Source organism: Rhinolophus ferrumequinum, chromosome 11 (genome assembly GCF_004115265.2).
Source record: "Rhinolophus ferrumequinum isolate MPI-CBG mRhiFer1 chromosome 11, mRhiFer1_v1.p, whole genome shotgun sequence".
NCBI lineage: Eukaryota > Metazoa > Chordata > Mammalia > Chiroptera > Rhinolophidae > Rhinolophus > Rhinolophus ferrumequinum.
In genome coordinates, this window is record NC_046294.1 from 49,519,149 (window position 1) to 49,536,467 (window position 17,319).

The window sequence follows — 17,319 nt, forward strand, 5'->3', positions numbered from 1 at the left end:
CTGTAGTTCTGACCCTTAGCCCACAAAAATATACCCGTATGTGATTAGAAATATGAGTGGGGTTATTTAGTTTGGAAAGGAGTGAGAAGAAATGCGATAGAGGTAGACAACCTATAGTAACAGATGGTATAGAGCAGAGGCGCTCAGATTTTTTCTCTGGCAAAGATAATTTTTGGCATCTGATTAAATTTGTAAACCTTGGCCTTTTTACCCCTAAATTTCTTTTTTGTCTCAAAGCCAGTGGGATTTTATTTTAAACCTTCACACAGACTCTAAACTATTACTGTTTTATTCTTGTTACACTGAATATGTGCTGTTAGTCCAGTAGGTGGTCTTCAGCTTGAAGTTAGCAGATGAGCAGCAGGAGTGGAGGGAATGGCAGGGACTTGGGCGTCAGGCAGACTGAGTTTCAATCTGACCTCCGCCACTTACTCTGTGACACTTTAGACAGGTGACTTCTTCAATTCCTTGTTTCCTCATCTTTAAAATGGGGAACTATGTAGGCTTTTAGAAACTGTGTAGGCTTTTTATGAACATCAAATAAGATGATGTGTCAGGAGTGGGTTTTCTTACTATTCACCCCCACTTTTCCTATTGAGGTGTTCAGTAAGTGTTTGATGTAGTAAATACACTCGCAGTATTCTCAGAAAATTCCCTTCAACTTCATATCCTTAACTCTCTATTCAAGGAACTATTCCTTTTGCCTTCTCCCTGGCAGTCATAAGTACCTTTAGCAATTGTACATACTCTCTTTGTAAAGTGAGAAAAGGCCAGACACAGAAAGAAAGAACATTAAGGAGTACCATCTACATTGCTGGGAAGAGATCATTTTAACCAATATGTTTAAGTCTTTGCTAACATTTTCAGTCTTTGCAAATTGCTTATGGAGAATCGTTAAACAAATGGCCCCTCTCTTTAGGTTAAAATAGGTAATTTAAAATTTTTCCTAGGAAGCTATGAATGATTTCCAGGAATTCTAATTACGAATCTCTGCCAGAAAACTGATAAACAGTGGTTACATTGCTGGACCCCAGAAATTAGTTTTACCACAGTCTTATTCTGCCCCAACAAAGGGTGCTTTCCTGGGGTAAGTGATGTTTCACTACTTGAGTACCTTTCATCTGAAGAGCTGTAAATTCAATACAAATATATTTAAATTACACTAATGCAGCAAACATTTCTTATGCTATGTCACTAAAATATATTAAGGGAGAATGCATGGCCTGATAATAGACTAATGCTGGCAGAGATGGATTTTAGCATATGAATGTGGGCAAGTTTTTTTTTTAATCTCTTTGAACCTCAGTTGTACAAAACAGAAGTAATAGTACTAGTAATAATGATTTTGAGGGGTTATAAGAATGAATGTTTGTAAAGCCCAGAAAATTCTCATTGTTTTTCTGATCCTTTCTTTAAAATATATATTTTTAATTTAAATACCTACATACAATTTCAAAAATGAGATAAAATAAAGTTTTATAGTAGATAGTAACCTCTCCTATTTGACTCATCTAATTGACTGATGTTTCTCTTGTCAACTCTCTCCCATCTACTCTCCATCTTCCAAGATTTGTTGAAATTTCTTATTCATTAAGAGTTCTTGGCTCCTCTTCTGTGCTACTCCTTGGTACGGGGGCATTACAGCATTTCACTCCTTTATTATCATTATAATGTTTCTCTTTGGGGACGTGTAGAAGGGAGAGGGAGGTATGGGCTGAGTCTTCCTTGACGAGGAAGCCCCTCCTTCCAAAATTAGTTCAGAAAACGACTGTTTTCCTTTATTTAAAAAAAATGGTTACTGTGTATTTAGTGCCAGGGAAATCATGGTACCTCTGCCTCTGTGGAGCTTCAAGTGTGCAGGGGAGATACACATTTCCATCCAGTGCCGTGAGAGGGGTCTTGGTGACACCAGGATGAAGTGTTTTCCTTGGTTAAGTCAAGAGGTTACAGAACTGGCAATAGAATTAAGAACTAATTGTGTTACTGTGAGTACTCAAATTCCTGGGCTTTGGCTTCCTCACTGCATAAACTTTCCTCCTACCACTGCAACACATCCTAACACAGCTTTCTTAATACCTTCAGAAAAATGGGTGCTTGGTTTGGTTTGACTTTTCTTTTGCTTGCCTGAGCACCCATGATGTTCTAGCCTCCCAGAGATGGGTTATTAGCTGGACCACTTTTTCTCAGCGTTTCTGTCTCTTGTGTCCCGTAGCTTATAAAGTTTTAGGGCCTGTTTCATACTTGAAGTGTATAATTTATTGTTTCATTCTGGCTCTTGTTCTGCTTCACCTCTTCAGGTCATTTGGCCTTGAACCCTCCACTGTCATAATTTTTAACACTGACCTAATCAGTTGGGAGAATTTCAGATCCAAGACTTGTGCTGAGAGTTTGAATACTGCCAGGAGATTCAGGGAGCAGGTGAAGCTAAGCAGCTACCCAGTCCCTTGACCAGCAATTTGTGGTGATTAAGCAATAGGTCAGCTGAGGATTTTCACTTCCCCTCCCATGGGCCTTATACTGAGACCACTGTTTCTGGAACTATTTAGAAATGAGGGGGTTCCTCTTGTGGTACTCTCTTCCCGGGTGATACCACTTCCATAGCAGTGTTTCTTTCCAGAAAGTGTTCTGCTCATCTCAGCGCAGCCAGACAAGCCTCATCAGTGGGGCAGTCTCTAGAAGCAGTTCCCATACAGCATGTTAAGCAAGTCTTAGAACTATAACTGGGACCATTGCAAAGATGATCCCTCCCCCTCCCTCCCACCAAGGGTTATGCTCTTAACATCAGCTGGAAAGTTTCAGTCTCACAAACTTCTCAACTGATTGCAAACAGTCCTCAGGCCACAGTCACAGAGACGCTGGCACGGATCGTTTGGTATTATCTGAGGATTATCTCCACTTACTTGATCTTAAGAGAACAGTGTCTGGTCCTGAATGGTAAGGCAGCATGGGATAGTGGGAGTAGTAAGGCTGAGGGATCAGACTGACTTGGGTTTAAAACCTTCTGCCTCAGTTGCAGGTTCTTTGACCTTGGCAAGTTAACCTCTCTAAACCTCTGTTTACTCAGATCTAATGTGTGGGTAATAATATTTGTCTCTTAGGGTTGTTGTGAGGATAAAGTAAAACAAGTGATAGACATGACTCATAGTAGGTGATCAGTGAATATTTATAAAACAACATCCTACCCTGATTTATCTGTGAAGTAAAAAGTTTAGCTAAGATAATCTCTAAAAGTACATTCCAGCTCTAATAATTCTCAATTCTCTGAATTTCTTTGTATACTAAAATATACGAGTATATTTTAAAGATATATAACTGTAGAGTCTGTGGTTGTCATGAATTACTGCTTGTAAAATGTCCTTTGTTGGCCGTGGAGACTTAGCCAGGGGAGAAGCTGATGCACCAGATAGTGGCGTAGCTCTTATCTCCATTTGTCTCGTTCTTTCAGTCATACCGGCTTCTCCGGGGCTGTATGAAGCTGAGTCACCCTCGCCCCCACCGCCGGCATCTCCACCTCCTGAACCGCTGCCTCCGCCTGAGCCAGAGCCTCCTTCTATAAAGGTACAGCTTCACTGGGATGGTTGCTTTTCCGTGGGTCTTTTTTCACCCACGGACCTAAAACTAGATCAGTTCTCTGCCGTGTGCTTCACAGATGCCAGTAGATGGCTTTTGCCTCGTTCTGCATTCTTGTAGCTCATACAGAATGGCCACTCCCTCTCTTCTCGCCTGAAGTGAGATTTCACCTGTAGGGAAGTCTCAGGAAGGTTGCAGAGGTAGATCCTGGGAGCTGTTTGGGATTTCGTGACCCCCGGCACTGGGGCTGCTGTGCCACCAAGTCCTGTTGGAATTGTGCAAAGGGGGCCTTGCCTGCATCAGAGCAAAGTGTGTGAAAGATACAGAACAAACAACTTGTGTACATTGGTTGCTCTTCAGAAGGTCTTCTGGAAAGGGGCTAAATAAGAAAAGCTGGCATCAAATGGGGAAATGTCGTTTTAAGTGATGTTCAGCCGCATCGCGTCTACATCTATTGGTGTAGAAAACGAGTTGAGAAGATGGGTACTGACAAGTTGTTTTTTTTCCTTTATGACTATCAGTTTTCCTTAATATATTGTATTAAGACTGTCATTTGTATTTTGCATTAATCTCTTCATTTGTTGAAGAGAAAATGGGATTAAAGACCAGTGGAGATGAAAGGAAATTGGTATTAGGAATACCAGTCTAAGTTAGATCGGTGTAGTGTTGCAGTGTCAAGGCTGAAACAGCAGGTATCTCCAGCGAGCACAGATGCCATGGAAACCCGGGTCTGGTTTAGGGGCCTTCCCTGTGCGCTCCCATTACGTCTGCCCAGCGTCCATTAGAGCCCTTACCGCCGTGGATTGCAGTGGTCTGTTTCCCTCGTCTTTCTCCTCCACGGCGGTCCTTGTCCTATTCGTTCTTTTAACTTGTGGTGCCCGCAGTACCACACAGGCTTTTACTCAACCTGTTACTTTTTTTCTCAGAAACAATGAAATGTCAAGCCTGCACATACAATCAGCTTAACTTATCTTTTTGGTAGGGAGGGCTGTTCCCCTAAAAGGAAATGTGTAGAATTCCTTGTTCAAATTTTTATCATCATGGAATATTAGAGGTTGATTATTACAAATTGCAAAGCTTTTGTTATTTTTCTCTAATTGCACGGTCACCTTAATGTTGTAACTTCCGATCTTCCTCTGATCTTTTAGAGCTTAAGTGGAAAAAACAAAAGAAAACGAAAGCGTGTGCTGAAATCTAAAAACTTTTTGGACGACGATGGCTGCATGGGTAAGAAGGATTTGGGGCTCCAAATCTAGAGATAGCGTTATTACCATGGAGAGGCACCACAATCCTTTGTAGAGCAGCGTCCGTGAGACTTTAATGTGCGTGTGACTCACCCCCATGTGACGCCGTCCTGCTCGTCTGGCCCAGACTTTGAGTAGCAGAGTATAGAGACCGCTGCGACTGAGGTTAGAACACTTGGGTTCTTGTTAGGGCCCTGTAAAAATACTGTAATACACTGTAAAAATAAGCTTTGAGATCTTGGATGAAAGTTAGATCACCTCTGGTGGGGAGTTCCTTGATCTGTGGAAGGGAGGTGAAATATCTATTTTGCCTGTATGTGGGGTTGTTGTGAAGAGTCAAGTGAGGTAATATATCTAAAAACACTTTCAAGATGGCAATCACAATCCTAACTTAAGATGATGTTATCACAGATGTTGAGAGACTGTTTTTTTTAGAATGGTTTTTATACATTTGAATAGTGGAAAAGAAGCTCCAAAGATGATTAAGCTCTGAGGAGAGTGTCACAAGTCTTTGGTATTTTGTCCCATTTGTTCTTCACAGAGATATAACTTCCAAGTCACTTCCTTAATGTTTCCTATTTGTAAGGCCTGCTAGGTACAAATATGTGCTTTTTATGGAAGCCTAAAGGGGAATAGAATTTAGGCTTTGATACAACCTAAGTGTCCATTGATAGATGAACGGAAAAGAAGTTGTGGTATGTATGTATATATGCATATATGTATATGTACACACACACGGTGCCAAAAAAGTATATACACATTTTAAGAAAGGAAAAAACTTAAAATTACGCTGATGGTAACCACTTTGAGCACCTCTTATAATTGCAGGAGTCAAACGTGACTTGTATTCATCTTTTGTTATCTGTATGTATAAGTGTTACAATTTTAATACAATTTTCCTTTCTTATAATGTGTAATACAGTTTTCCTTTCTTAAAATGTGTATACTTTTTTTTTGGCACCGTGTGTGTGTGTGTGTGTGTGTGTGTGTGTGTGTGTGTAGAAAGGTAGAGAGAGAGACTCAGAGAGAGAGAAAAAAGCATGCCTCACACTTTAATGTGCTGTGCGCACACACACCCCGGATTATTCAGCAATTATAAAAACAAGGAAGTCTTGTCATTTGCAACAACATGGATGGACCTAGAGGGAGTTGTGCTAAGTGAAATAAGTCAGACAGAAAAAGACAAATACCGTACTCATATGCTCTCATTTACATGTGGAACCTAAAAGACAAACTCATAGACAAGGGGATCAGATTTGTGGTTACCAGAGGCTGGGAGTGGGGGGAGGGGGAGTAGGAGACGGGGTTAAAAGGTACTGACTTCCAGTCACACGATAAATAAGTACTAGGGGTGTGCAGTGCGGTGACTGTGGTTAACACTGTTGTGCGGTGTGTGAAAGTTGTTTAGAGTCAATCCTAGTTCTTTGGAAAAGGCAGAAAAACTGCCTTCTCTTTTTCTTTGATCTATATGAGATGATAGATGCTAATTAAATTTGTAGCGGTAATCATTTCACAACACGAGTATATGTGAGTCAGACCATTATGCTGTATGCTATACAGTGGCGTATTTTAATTATATCTCAATAAAACCGGAGAATATGTATAGTTAACATTAAAAAAAAGAATTCAGGCTTTAAGTGATTGGCTGATTCTTCAGTCATGTTGTAGCTTGTTCTATCTTTTCCACAACTGAACCAGACTTTTGTGGGGCTTTTAGGATTTAGCCTTGAGGCCTGATGGGATACTCAGATCCTGGTACAGTATTTCTCTATTTGAAAGAGTTGTGGGTTTAGCCTCTTAAACGTCTTTTAGTTGGATAGCCCATAATTGTCACTTCTTTCCTATAGCACATGCCGTAGCTGGGCTCTCCTAGAGAAGTATTTTTTCCCTTTCGTGATTTTCCTTGTTCAAATTTTTGTCTAAAAATATTGACTCTGATGAATCAGCTTTTCCTAAGCAATGCGGTTGTTAAAACTAGTGGAGGCATCTTATCGGTTGTGAGCCTTGTTCCATTACCTCCCAACCCCCACTCCTCTGAAAAGGCCTCTGCCATTTCAATGGCCACATATGATCGGGGGAATAAAATTCCTTCCATGTGGAAATTCTGTCTTTTCAATGCCAAATTGATTGTGAGCCTGTGAATTCTGGACTTGGAATAGTCTGTTTTGTTTTGTTTTCAGTCTTCTCATGGTGCATTTTCAAGCCTCTAGATTTGACTGTTGGTGGTCGTATATGTATTTTCTGTTGAATTTCTTATTCTGTTTTTCTTTTGAAGTAAGAGGACAAAAGCATCAGTGCTGGGTTTTTTCCTCCTCCTTCTACCCCAAAAGAAAAATATCAGATGCATTGTTGTGCGAGTTCGTTGGGAATTTGTGGCTAATTCCCTATTGTCTTGGCCAGGTGTGGATGTGGACTTTTTCTGCAGCGCTCTCTCCAGACAGGACTATTAAGAGCCTTGGATGCAACAAAGAAAACTGTGCTCACATAGCACTTTTTAAAAAAAAAAAAAAGGTTTTTAATCCAAACTCAACCGAATGAATCTTGGCTCCTGTGCCCAACAAAGGCGCTCTGCTTTCCCCTCTGCTCAGCCTGTGCAGATGTGTCGGCACTGGGGGCTTGCCCTGTCCTTTGCTGGAACAGAATTGGTCTGTGGGTTGAGAAAGCTGGTCTTTTCCTCTCTGTGAGTGTGCTGCAGGCACTCGGAATTGGGCCTCTGAGATAAGTTTGTGGTGGACTTCTGGACAAGGTAGATTTTCTGAGAGCAAAACAATTGATGGAAAAGAATTCTGTCACCCACGCGAACTTTTAATAGCATCCCAGAGAAGCGGCATGTCATTCAGTTAAAATAAAGATACTGTATTTTTAAGTTGAAATCTCCTTTGTCCTGCAGTATGAAGGAGCTGCAGCTTTGAATACAGAAATGCTCCCTTTAGCTTGTGAAGTACACCAAGTGTGCTGATTGAGAAATTTTGTTGGTGCTGCCCTGACTGGTTTTTAACTCCCCCATGCAATGCATTGCACACAATTGCCAATGGGACAATCCGTGGTTTCGTTAATAAGTAATGAAATAATGAGCTATTTGATGCTGGAGTTGAGTATTGTAGACATGCTTCCGTTTGCATACAGAATATAGCTTATGAAGGAGCAAGCCTATACCATCCACTAGTAGTGAGTCGTGTCTGTATCTATAGATGGCTCTTCAGATTCCCTCGGACTTTGAGATTCTGAGTAAATAACAGCTCATAATTTTGTTCCAGTCACCCAGTGACATGATGCTTTTGAAGTTGTGTATGAGATGGAGGCAGTTATGGGGTCATAATTGCTGACCTGACAGGATACACCGTGGAAATTCCCTAAGTGTCTTAAAGGAACATTTCTCAAACTTTGCTGAGTATATGCATTACTTGAAGATCTTGCCAAAATTCAAATTCCGATTTAGTAGGCTGGGGTAGCGCCTGAGATGCTGCATTTATAATAAGCTCCTGGGAGAGTCTAATGCCTTCTGCTCTGTGGAGCACAGGTGACAGTAGGAAGGCCACCTAATACATATTTAGCCTACCAGTGTTTTTAGCCTCTAAGTTGGCAGGAGTCAGCAAAGTAAATTCTAGGCTCTTGAAAGTAATGACAAATCCTCGGAACTCTTAGGGAGGGGACTGTTCATTATGTAACCTTAATGGCATTGGAAAGGTAAGGTGAAGGAATGCTCCAATGGCAACAGCCTGTCGACCGTCAGCACGGCCCATTGTGAGGGACAAAATAGCACTGAAGGGTGCTTGCCAAAGATGACCACGCGCACCTGTATGTTCTGGGAGATAACATACGCCCATTTTACAGGAGAGGAAAGAAAAGTGGTTCTCAGGTGTCCCTTCCCTGCAGCGGCAGCGGCACCTGAGGACATGTTAGGAAAGCAGCTTCTCAGGTCCATTCCAGACCTCCTGGTACCGAAACTGGAAAAAGAGCCTGGCAATCTGTGTTGTAACAAGCCCTCCAGGTGATTCTGATGCCCGTTCAAGTTTGAGATTATATAAATGGCAGACTAGCTATTAGAACCTAGATAAATTTGATTCCAAAACCTATGCTGCTAGAACAATTTGGCTAATATATTTTATTAGAAAGACATGATCAATAATTAAGAGCTTAAAACTATCGTTGTTCTTAAATGCAAAAAAATTCCTTTCACTGTAATCATTTGAACGTTATGCATATTGGCTTACTCTATTCATCTAAGAAAAGATGTTTTTCTTTACTGCTTCTTCGTCATTTGCTGCAGCCAGGAAGGCTGAGAAAGAATTAGATGGCATGGGTTCTATCGCTGCTTCAGCTCTCTAAGGTCAGAGGAAGGTGGCATGGAACTGTTTCTTGTGGTTGGTGTAGGCATTGCGGCAACGTTGGAGAGACACCTTCATCAATTCTGTGACCTCATTGTCGGAAGCCATTGTCTGTGCCCTTTGGGGCTTCCTCACAATGACTGCTCACTGGTATAATTCTTTTCAAAGTTTTCACTGGGAAGGGTTCAGGGAGTTTTATTGGCAGGGGAGAAGGTAAACTATGCCTTTGGCTGATACGGAGTAAGAATTGGTAACTATGTTTCTCATTTTATCATTTTCCTTCCTTAAAACGATCAAGCTTGTCATCTGATAGAGTTTGCTTGGGACAGTTATCTTCATGATGTGAACCACTAAATCTTGGTTTAATTAGCAGTCGTTCAGACCTAAGAACCAAACAACTGAGTTAGCTCCCATTCTCTGTACTTAGGTTGTGCAGAGAGTGGGTGACATTAGGATAGAGCAAGTCGGGAGGGTCCATGGTGGCGAGCCTAGCTAGACAGGATGGAGACTGGCAAATAGGGCAGAGATTGAGACCAGGAAAACAAGCCATGGAAATAGGCAGGCACTGTGGGTCAGGGAGGGGAGCTCAAAGAAGTCAGTCAAAATATGGGGGTAGAAGTAGGTGTCTGAGATACAGACAGTTCCGTTTGAACTCAGGAAGTTAGCACAGACACAGGGGCAGGATTTGGACAGTCAAATGATAAGGGCCCATTTAAAAGCATGGGACATAGCAGTGAGGGAAGCTGGGTGAATATTTTGATTCTAAGCCCCAACTAGAGGCTGTGTCAACTCAAGATACCACGCACTTCCTACCTGGGGCTTGATCTGATCTCCCAGGGGGAAAAAGCTTTGGTAGAAGAAGAGCACACCTCCTTTGATCAGAGGGTCTGAGGGCCCTGGGTGAACGAGACATCTCATTCTCTTGATAGACTCGTGTTCTAAATGACTCAACCCATTTTTCCCTTCTCCAACCAGTCACTGAAAAAGTCTACGAAAGTGAATCCTGCACAGATAGCGAAGAGGAACTGAAGATGAAGACGTCCTCCATACACAGGCCCCCCACCATGGCTGTGAAAAAAGAACCCAAAGAGGAACGAAAGGGCCCCAAGAAAGGGACTGCTGCTCTGGGCAAAGCCAATAGACAAGTGTCCATTACTGGCTTCTTCCAGAGGAAGTGAACTGCCATCTCTGTTAGGTCAGACATGGAGTGGTCAGGGAGAAGACCAAGACATACAGACTCTCACTTACTGTGTAAGTTCATCCAACGCCACGCCTCACCTATATCAGAAAACTTCTTCCATCCTGCAAGATGTCTACTGTTGGTTTGTAACCAAAAGGAAATCACCTGGAAGCAAGGGGCAAAAGAATATTTAAAAAGCTGGTACCTTCTAATGACATTTTTTAAGCACAATCTTTGACCTGTCAGGAGAAGAATTTACTCCAAAAAAAAAAAAAATTGGAACAGGTTTCAGAATTCTCACTGAAGCCGTTTAGTGGCGAATTCTCTGCGCCCTACCTACCCTGTGCCCTGATCCGCTTATGGCTCAGGGGGTTCCTCCTTGTTCCTTTGTATTCTGTGGACTTGTGTGGGTATTCTTTTATCCCTGAATTTTACTGGATGTGTTTACAACTCCCCGTCATCCCTTCCCCACTACCAGTTCTGTTTGCAGCTGTTTTTTGTAAGTCTCTTAACTTGGCTGGACTAAAGGCTGAAACAAAAATCTCCCTGTAATCCTCTTTTCCTCCATCAGAAAGTACACTGACACCCGGCTGCATAGCAGCACATTACTTGTGTTCTACCCCTTTCACAAAAGCTCTCTAGACCTTCTCTGGCAATTAGTGGTTAGGGAAACGCCTCGGGCACCGCACAAATAGAAATGTAATGTATTCAACTCCACCAGAAATTACTTAGAGTCAGCATTTGAGGGTATTAGAGGCTGTCATGGTGGTGACACAGGGCGTGCTTTATACCGTCGGTGATTTTTGTCTCCTCCCCTCTTTCCCACTTTCAATACCTAGAGAGAGAAACCTATAGAATTAAACAAAGGCTGAAAAGAGAAATCCCTTATTACATGCAGTATACAACAGTTAAGTAAAATTTCTTTTTCTCAAGGAAATTGAACATTCAGAAACAGCAATTTCCCAGGAGGGTCATGAGGAGAAACGAAGCACACATTTACAATATAGGTATTATTCCTCGGCATTTTTAACCCTCCCATTTGCCTAAAAGTCTAGGCTCCCCAAAAAGAGGTGGAGTGACTGAGTTGTAAGTAGGTGTAAACTATTAGTAATAAGTAAACCATTTTCATTTGTGACTTAAGGAAAATCATCCATTCCAGTGATGAGTTTAGCAACTTCCATTATGGCTGTGCAGTGGGCTCAGTAGACTGAGGTCATGCTGTGGTGGCCTTGCACAGCGAGCTCTGGGGAAAGGAACACAAGCTCAGCTGCTGGTGTGACTCACTGTGACCAGACGAGGGGTGTCTGACTTGCCCCTTTTACCTTAGCCTAGTGTGTGTCCTAAGTGACAGTCAGCCATCTACTGTTTAAAGTTAGGATTATGACTACCCTTGGATTAACAGTTTCTTGTTTTGTTTTTTTAATTTTTATTGGGTAACTGCTTTTTCCAGGACCCATCAGCTCCAAGTCAAGTTGTCCTTTAATCTAGTTGTGGAGGGCGCAGCTCAGCTCCAAGTCCAGTCGCCATTTTCAATCTAGTTGCACGGGGCGCAGCCCACCATCCCGTGTGGGAATCAAACCAGCAATCTTGTTAAGAGCTCACGCTCTATAACCAACTGAGCTAACTGGCTGCCCCAATAGCAGTTTCTTTAGCAACTGTCACCCAGCGCTCTCAAGCCAGGCACCCAATGGATTTAAGACCACAGGATTAGCAGATGGCCTTGGCATTACGTCTAGGACTTGAAAAGGCAGAGGCTTTGTGTGTAGCAAGTTGAGTAAAGGTTTGACATATTCCAAACACCTTTCTCTTTTTCAATGGAAAAGGTGGAGAAAAGGATGGAATGCCTGGACTTAAAACCTTTACAAACAACTTCTGGAGAGGAATCGAGGAAAATGTAGTCATTTTTCTAAATGGAAATGAAAACTTAAATTCAGTCTTTTTAAAATTATTATGCTGAGACGCTAATAAACTAAATTTTGAATTGGAAAACTCTGGTGCTGGTTGGAAGGATAACGCAAATCCTGTGATTGTGATCCTGTGATCACTATGCCCAGAATGCTGCCTAAACTCGGAGCTGTCTGCAAGACTTAGTAAGTGGTGGCTTTTTCTTCTTTTTATACAAAACTACGGTGTTATCCACATGAGTTAAATAAACTTGAGAAGTTGTTTTAAAACAGTGCTTCAAACTGAATGTCTGATGAGTCTGTTATTTGACAGGATGGCAATAGTGTGTGCAATTATTTAAGCTGAACAGGAACACGGCTGGTTTTTAGTTTATATTGTTAAAACTGCATACCCATAATCTGAGATGGACAAGTTATTTGCTGCCTTCATCATATTTTCAGCCCTGTGGGAAATCTTAGTTCCAGCCAACCTCATTTTTTAGTTCATTTAGAAGAAAATCTACTCCTGATTTTGCACATTGTATTAGTTTGGCTTCACCACTTGCTAACTATGTGACCTTGGGCAAATTCCTTAGCCTCAGGTTCTTTACCAAAAGAGAGCTAAAAGGAGTTACCATAGATTGTGATGACTGAATGTATATATAGCATAAATTCAGTATTCAGCACACAGTGCTCAGTACATAGGAGCTCTACAAACGGTGGTGCCCTTCCTGATGTCATAAATGACGCATTCAGCTACCAATGTTATCAAGGGTTTGAACCACATATACTCTTTCCAAGTCATCATTCTGGCTATAAATGTGGCCCAAAGGGGGAAGATAGTTGTCCTATTTTATGGCAGGTTTTAGAAAAATTAGATATTATCTTATTGAAAGAGATTCATAGATTGCGTCATTCACTATTCACTAAAACATTTATTGTATCTACTATGTGTCAGGCCTCTGACCCGGGCACTAGAGGATATAATAGAATCCGAGGATTTGGCACTGTTCTGAGGATCTAGTGAAAGAGCCAAGCCAATAAAATGAAATTATAATGTCATATGAGTGTGGCAGTAGCACAGAGTCCTCAGAGCTCATAGGAGGGAAGGTATGGAACAAGTCTTCCTGGAGGAGAGGAAGACAAGATTTTGAAGGATGAGTAGGATTTTACCAAGTGGAATGGAAAGGATTTTCTAGGCAGAGGAACATGGCTTCTGGGGGCAGTGAGGGACCAGAATTTGGGAATAGGGAGGAAAATATATTGAGAAATGAAGTTTGGGTCCTGCTAAGGAGTCTAGATTTTATTTGAAGACTATGAGGGCCAAGTGAAGAATTTTGAGACAAGGAATAACATTAGAAGTTGATTCTCATTTAAGAGAGACAGGTCCAAGATGGTGGCACTGTAGGAGGACACTAAACTCGCCCCCTCACAAGCACACTGAAATATACACCTATATAGACAGCAGTTCCTCCTGAAAGACAACTGAAGGCTGACTGAACAGCTTCTGCACAACAAATGAAAGAGGCCAAATAGAGAAGGCTGGGAAAACATGGAAGCTCTGTGGGATCTGCAGGAACTCTCCAGAATTGGAGGAGCCAGTGAGCACCATTGTTTACATCCCCTTCCACCTAGGATGGGCAGGGGCTTTAGCCAGGTTCTCGGGCCTACCTGCAAGATAGCTGCAACATGTTCCCAGCCACGCAGCCTGGAGCCCATTTCAACCCAAAGGGAGCAAGCAGGACCAACGGTGTCACCACATGAATCTGACCTCCCTGCCTGGAGCCGCTTTAGCTCGGCAAACTAGCACCCCGGGCGCAATGAGCACCCGCCTGGCTCCAATTGGCCTCCAATAACTATCCAGCACACACACTCTACACAGATGTACTTCTACGTGAGATCACTTTCTCCACAACAAACGAGAGAGACCTAGAAAAGACTGGGGGGCTGTGGGAGTTCTCCAGGATCTGCAGAAATTCTCCAGGATCAGAAGTGCTGGTGAGCACCATTGTTTACCTTCTTCTCTACCTCAGAGCATGCAGGAGCTCTATTCAAGTTCCCTGGCCTACCTGCAAGACCTCACAGTGAGTTCCTGGCCACATCACCCAGAACTCATTTTGTCTCTGAGCAAAGGGAGCAGGCAGGACCAATAGGATATTACTACATGCACCTGGCCTCCTTGCCCAGAGCTGCTCCAGACAAGTAGGCTGGCACCTAACGTACCATAGGCACCCACTTGGATCCGATCAGCTTGCCAAAATTACCCCACACACAGTCTATACAGACATCACTTCTACACAAGGACAATGTTTCAAGACTGGGAGAGATACATATTTTGTCTAATTCACATAAACACAGAAAGTCAAACAAAATGAGACGGTAGAAGAATATCAAATGAAAGAACAAAAATCCCCAGGGGATAAGTAACTTGCCTGATAAAGAATTTAAACAGTCATAAGGATGCTCAACAAACTTGACAATGGAATAGAGGAATTTAGAGAGACATTCAACAAAGAGTTAGAAAGTATAATAAAGAACCAAGCAGACCTGAAGAATACAATAACTAAAATGAAAAATACTCTCAAAGAAATCAGCAGATTAGCTAATATAAAAGAATGTATCAACAACTTGGAAGACAGACTAGTGGGACTCAATCAGAATAGCAAAAAAAAAATTTTTTTTTTAATTTTTTTGGAAGGATAGTTTAAGGGACCCCTGGGACATCAAACACACAAACATTCACATTATAAGGATCCCAGAAGGAGAAAGAGAAAGCAGAAAAATTATTTGAATAAATAATGGCTGAAAACTTTCCAAACCTGGGAAAGGAAACAGATATCCAGGTCTAGGAAGCACAGAGTACCAAACAAGATGGAAACAGAGACCCACACTAAGGCATGTTGTAATCAAAATGGCAAAAGTTAAAGATAGACAATAGACTATTGGCAGAATAAATGCTGTGTTCACCTCTTCCCGTGACCACATCAAAATTACAATTAAATTATAGACCAACCATCATTGAGAACCACCTTAAGACTGAACAGAATTCCTATAACTAAGGATATAAAAAAGCCATGTTGAGACTGGTAGGAGGGGCAGAGATGTAGAACAGACAGGACATATACCCACAGTGTGGCAATTAAGACTCAGGAAGGATATCCCAGCTGTGGAGGTCCCTCTGAGGAGAAAGGTGTCCCAGCCCCAAACTTGGCTCCCCAGCCCGCAACACCAGTGCTGGGAAGACAGTTCCATAATGTATGGCTGTGGAAAACAGCAGGGATTACATCTGAGTGAGACAGGGCTGCTGGAGACAAAGACACTCCTTGAGGGGCTGTGCACAGACTCATTCAATCAAAAACTCACTTGTTCTGGGCTCCATCACAGGGGCAACAGCTCAGAGGGTGCCAGGGACATACAGAAAGGAACTGAGTTGACTAGGTTCAGGGTGAAGGCTAGAGGGGCAGGGGTCAGCACATCTCTCTCCAGGGATAGAAATGTTAGCAGGCATCATTATTCCTTTGTTGAACATTTTCCCCACCCAGCCAGCAAGCACAGTTGGGCACCAAATCTGTGCTTTCCATTAATCTAGCTAACACTGTTTGCCCCTCCCTAGTGATTGCCTATAACCCCACCCCAACCAACTCGTGCACCTCGCCCAAACCTCTTCCAATGTCTTATCCATACAAGTGGACTGCTTCAGCTCTTGCTGTGGTCTTTCCTAAAATTTGTCAAAGGTCAGCAAACCCACAAACAAGCAGTGGCTGGCCTCAGCGTGCACTGTACCTCTTGCTAAGTGGCCCCATGCCTGGTACAAGTGGCAACCAGTCTCAACTTGCATTATAACCCAGCGCCAAGTGACCAGGGAAACTATGCCACTGGACCCTACAGGACACCTACTACATAAGGCCACTCTGCGATGAATGGGAGATGTAGCAGATCTACCTAATACACAGAGAAAAAAACAGGGAGGCAGCCAAAATGAGGGGACAAAGAAACATGTCCCAAATAAAAGAACAGGACAAAACTCAGAAAAAGAACTAAGCAAAATGGAGACAAGCCATCTACCAGATACAGAATTCAAAACACTGTTTATAAGGGTGTTCAGTGAATTTAGGGGAAGGATAGATGAACTCAGTGAAAACTTCAACAGAGATAGAAAATACTAAAAAGGAGATTGAAAACAATAAAGAGCCAGTCAGAAATGAAGACTACAATAACTAAAGACTACATTAGAGGGAATCAAGAGCAGATGAGATGAAGGAGAGGATCGCTTCAGTCATCTAGAAGACAAGGTAGCAGAAAACAGCCAATCAGAACAGCAAAAAGAAAAAAAATTTAAATGAGGATAGTTTAAGGGGCCTCTGGGACAACGTCAAGCGTACCAACATTGACATCATAGTGATACTAGAAGGAGAGTGAGAAAAGGGATTGAAAATCTAGTTGAGGAAATGACTGAAAACTTCCCTCACCTGTTGAAGGAAATAGATATACAAGCCCAGGAAGCACAGAGTCCCAAACAAGATGAACCCAAAGAGGCTCACACCAAGACACATCATAATTAAAATGCCAAAGGTTAAAGACAGAGAATCTTAAAAGCAAGAAAAAACAGTTAGTCACATACAAGGGAACTCTCATAAAACTATCAGCTGATTTCTCAACAGAAACTTTGCAGGCCAGAGAGATTGGCACAAAATATTCAAAGGGATGAAAAGCAAAGACCTACAGCCAAGATTACTCTACCCAGCAAGGCTATCATTTAGAAGTGAAGGAGAAAGTTTCCAATAAAAAGTTAAAGGAGTTCACCACTACTAAACCAGTATTACAAGAAATGTTAAAGGGACTTCTTTAAGTAGAAAAGAAAGCATCAAAAATATGAATAAGAAAATACAGGAAAGAAAAAAGTTCTCACTGACAAAGGCAAACATTTAATAAAAGTGAACCAACCAGCTAGTATAAAGGTTAAAAGACAAAAGTAGGAAGATCATGTGTAACTACAACAGTAAATTAAGGGATATACACAAACACATGCACAAAATAAGTAAAAAATAATGACAAAAACATAAACATGGAGAAGGTGAGTAAAAATTGTAGTGATTTTTGATTGTGTTCGAAAT

At 41.9% G+C, this 17,319-nt stretch overlaps 1 protein-coding gene across 1 annotated transcript in view; it reads left to right on the forward strand.

Annotated features, from left to right (window-relative positions):
• The window catches only part of POLD3 (DNA polymerase delta 3, accessory subunit), a 44,536-nt gene extending 32,688 nt beyond the window's left edge, over positions 1-11,848 (forward strand). The window contains exons 10-12 of the mRNA XM_033121700.1: positions 3,446-3,558; positions 4,719-4,797; positions 10,118-11,848. Of these exons, the coding sequence (XP_032977591.1) occupies positions 3,446-3,558; positions 4,719-4,797; positions 10,118-10,320 (395 nt within the window). The 3' untranslated portion in view covers positions 10,321-11,848. The remainder of the gene's footprint in view (positions 1-3,445; positions 3,559-4,718; positions 4,798-10,117) is intronic.
• The last annotated feature ends 5,471 nt before the right edge of the window (positions 11,849-17,319 follow it).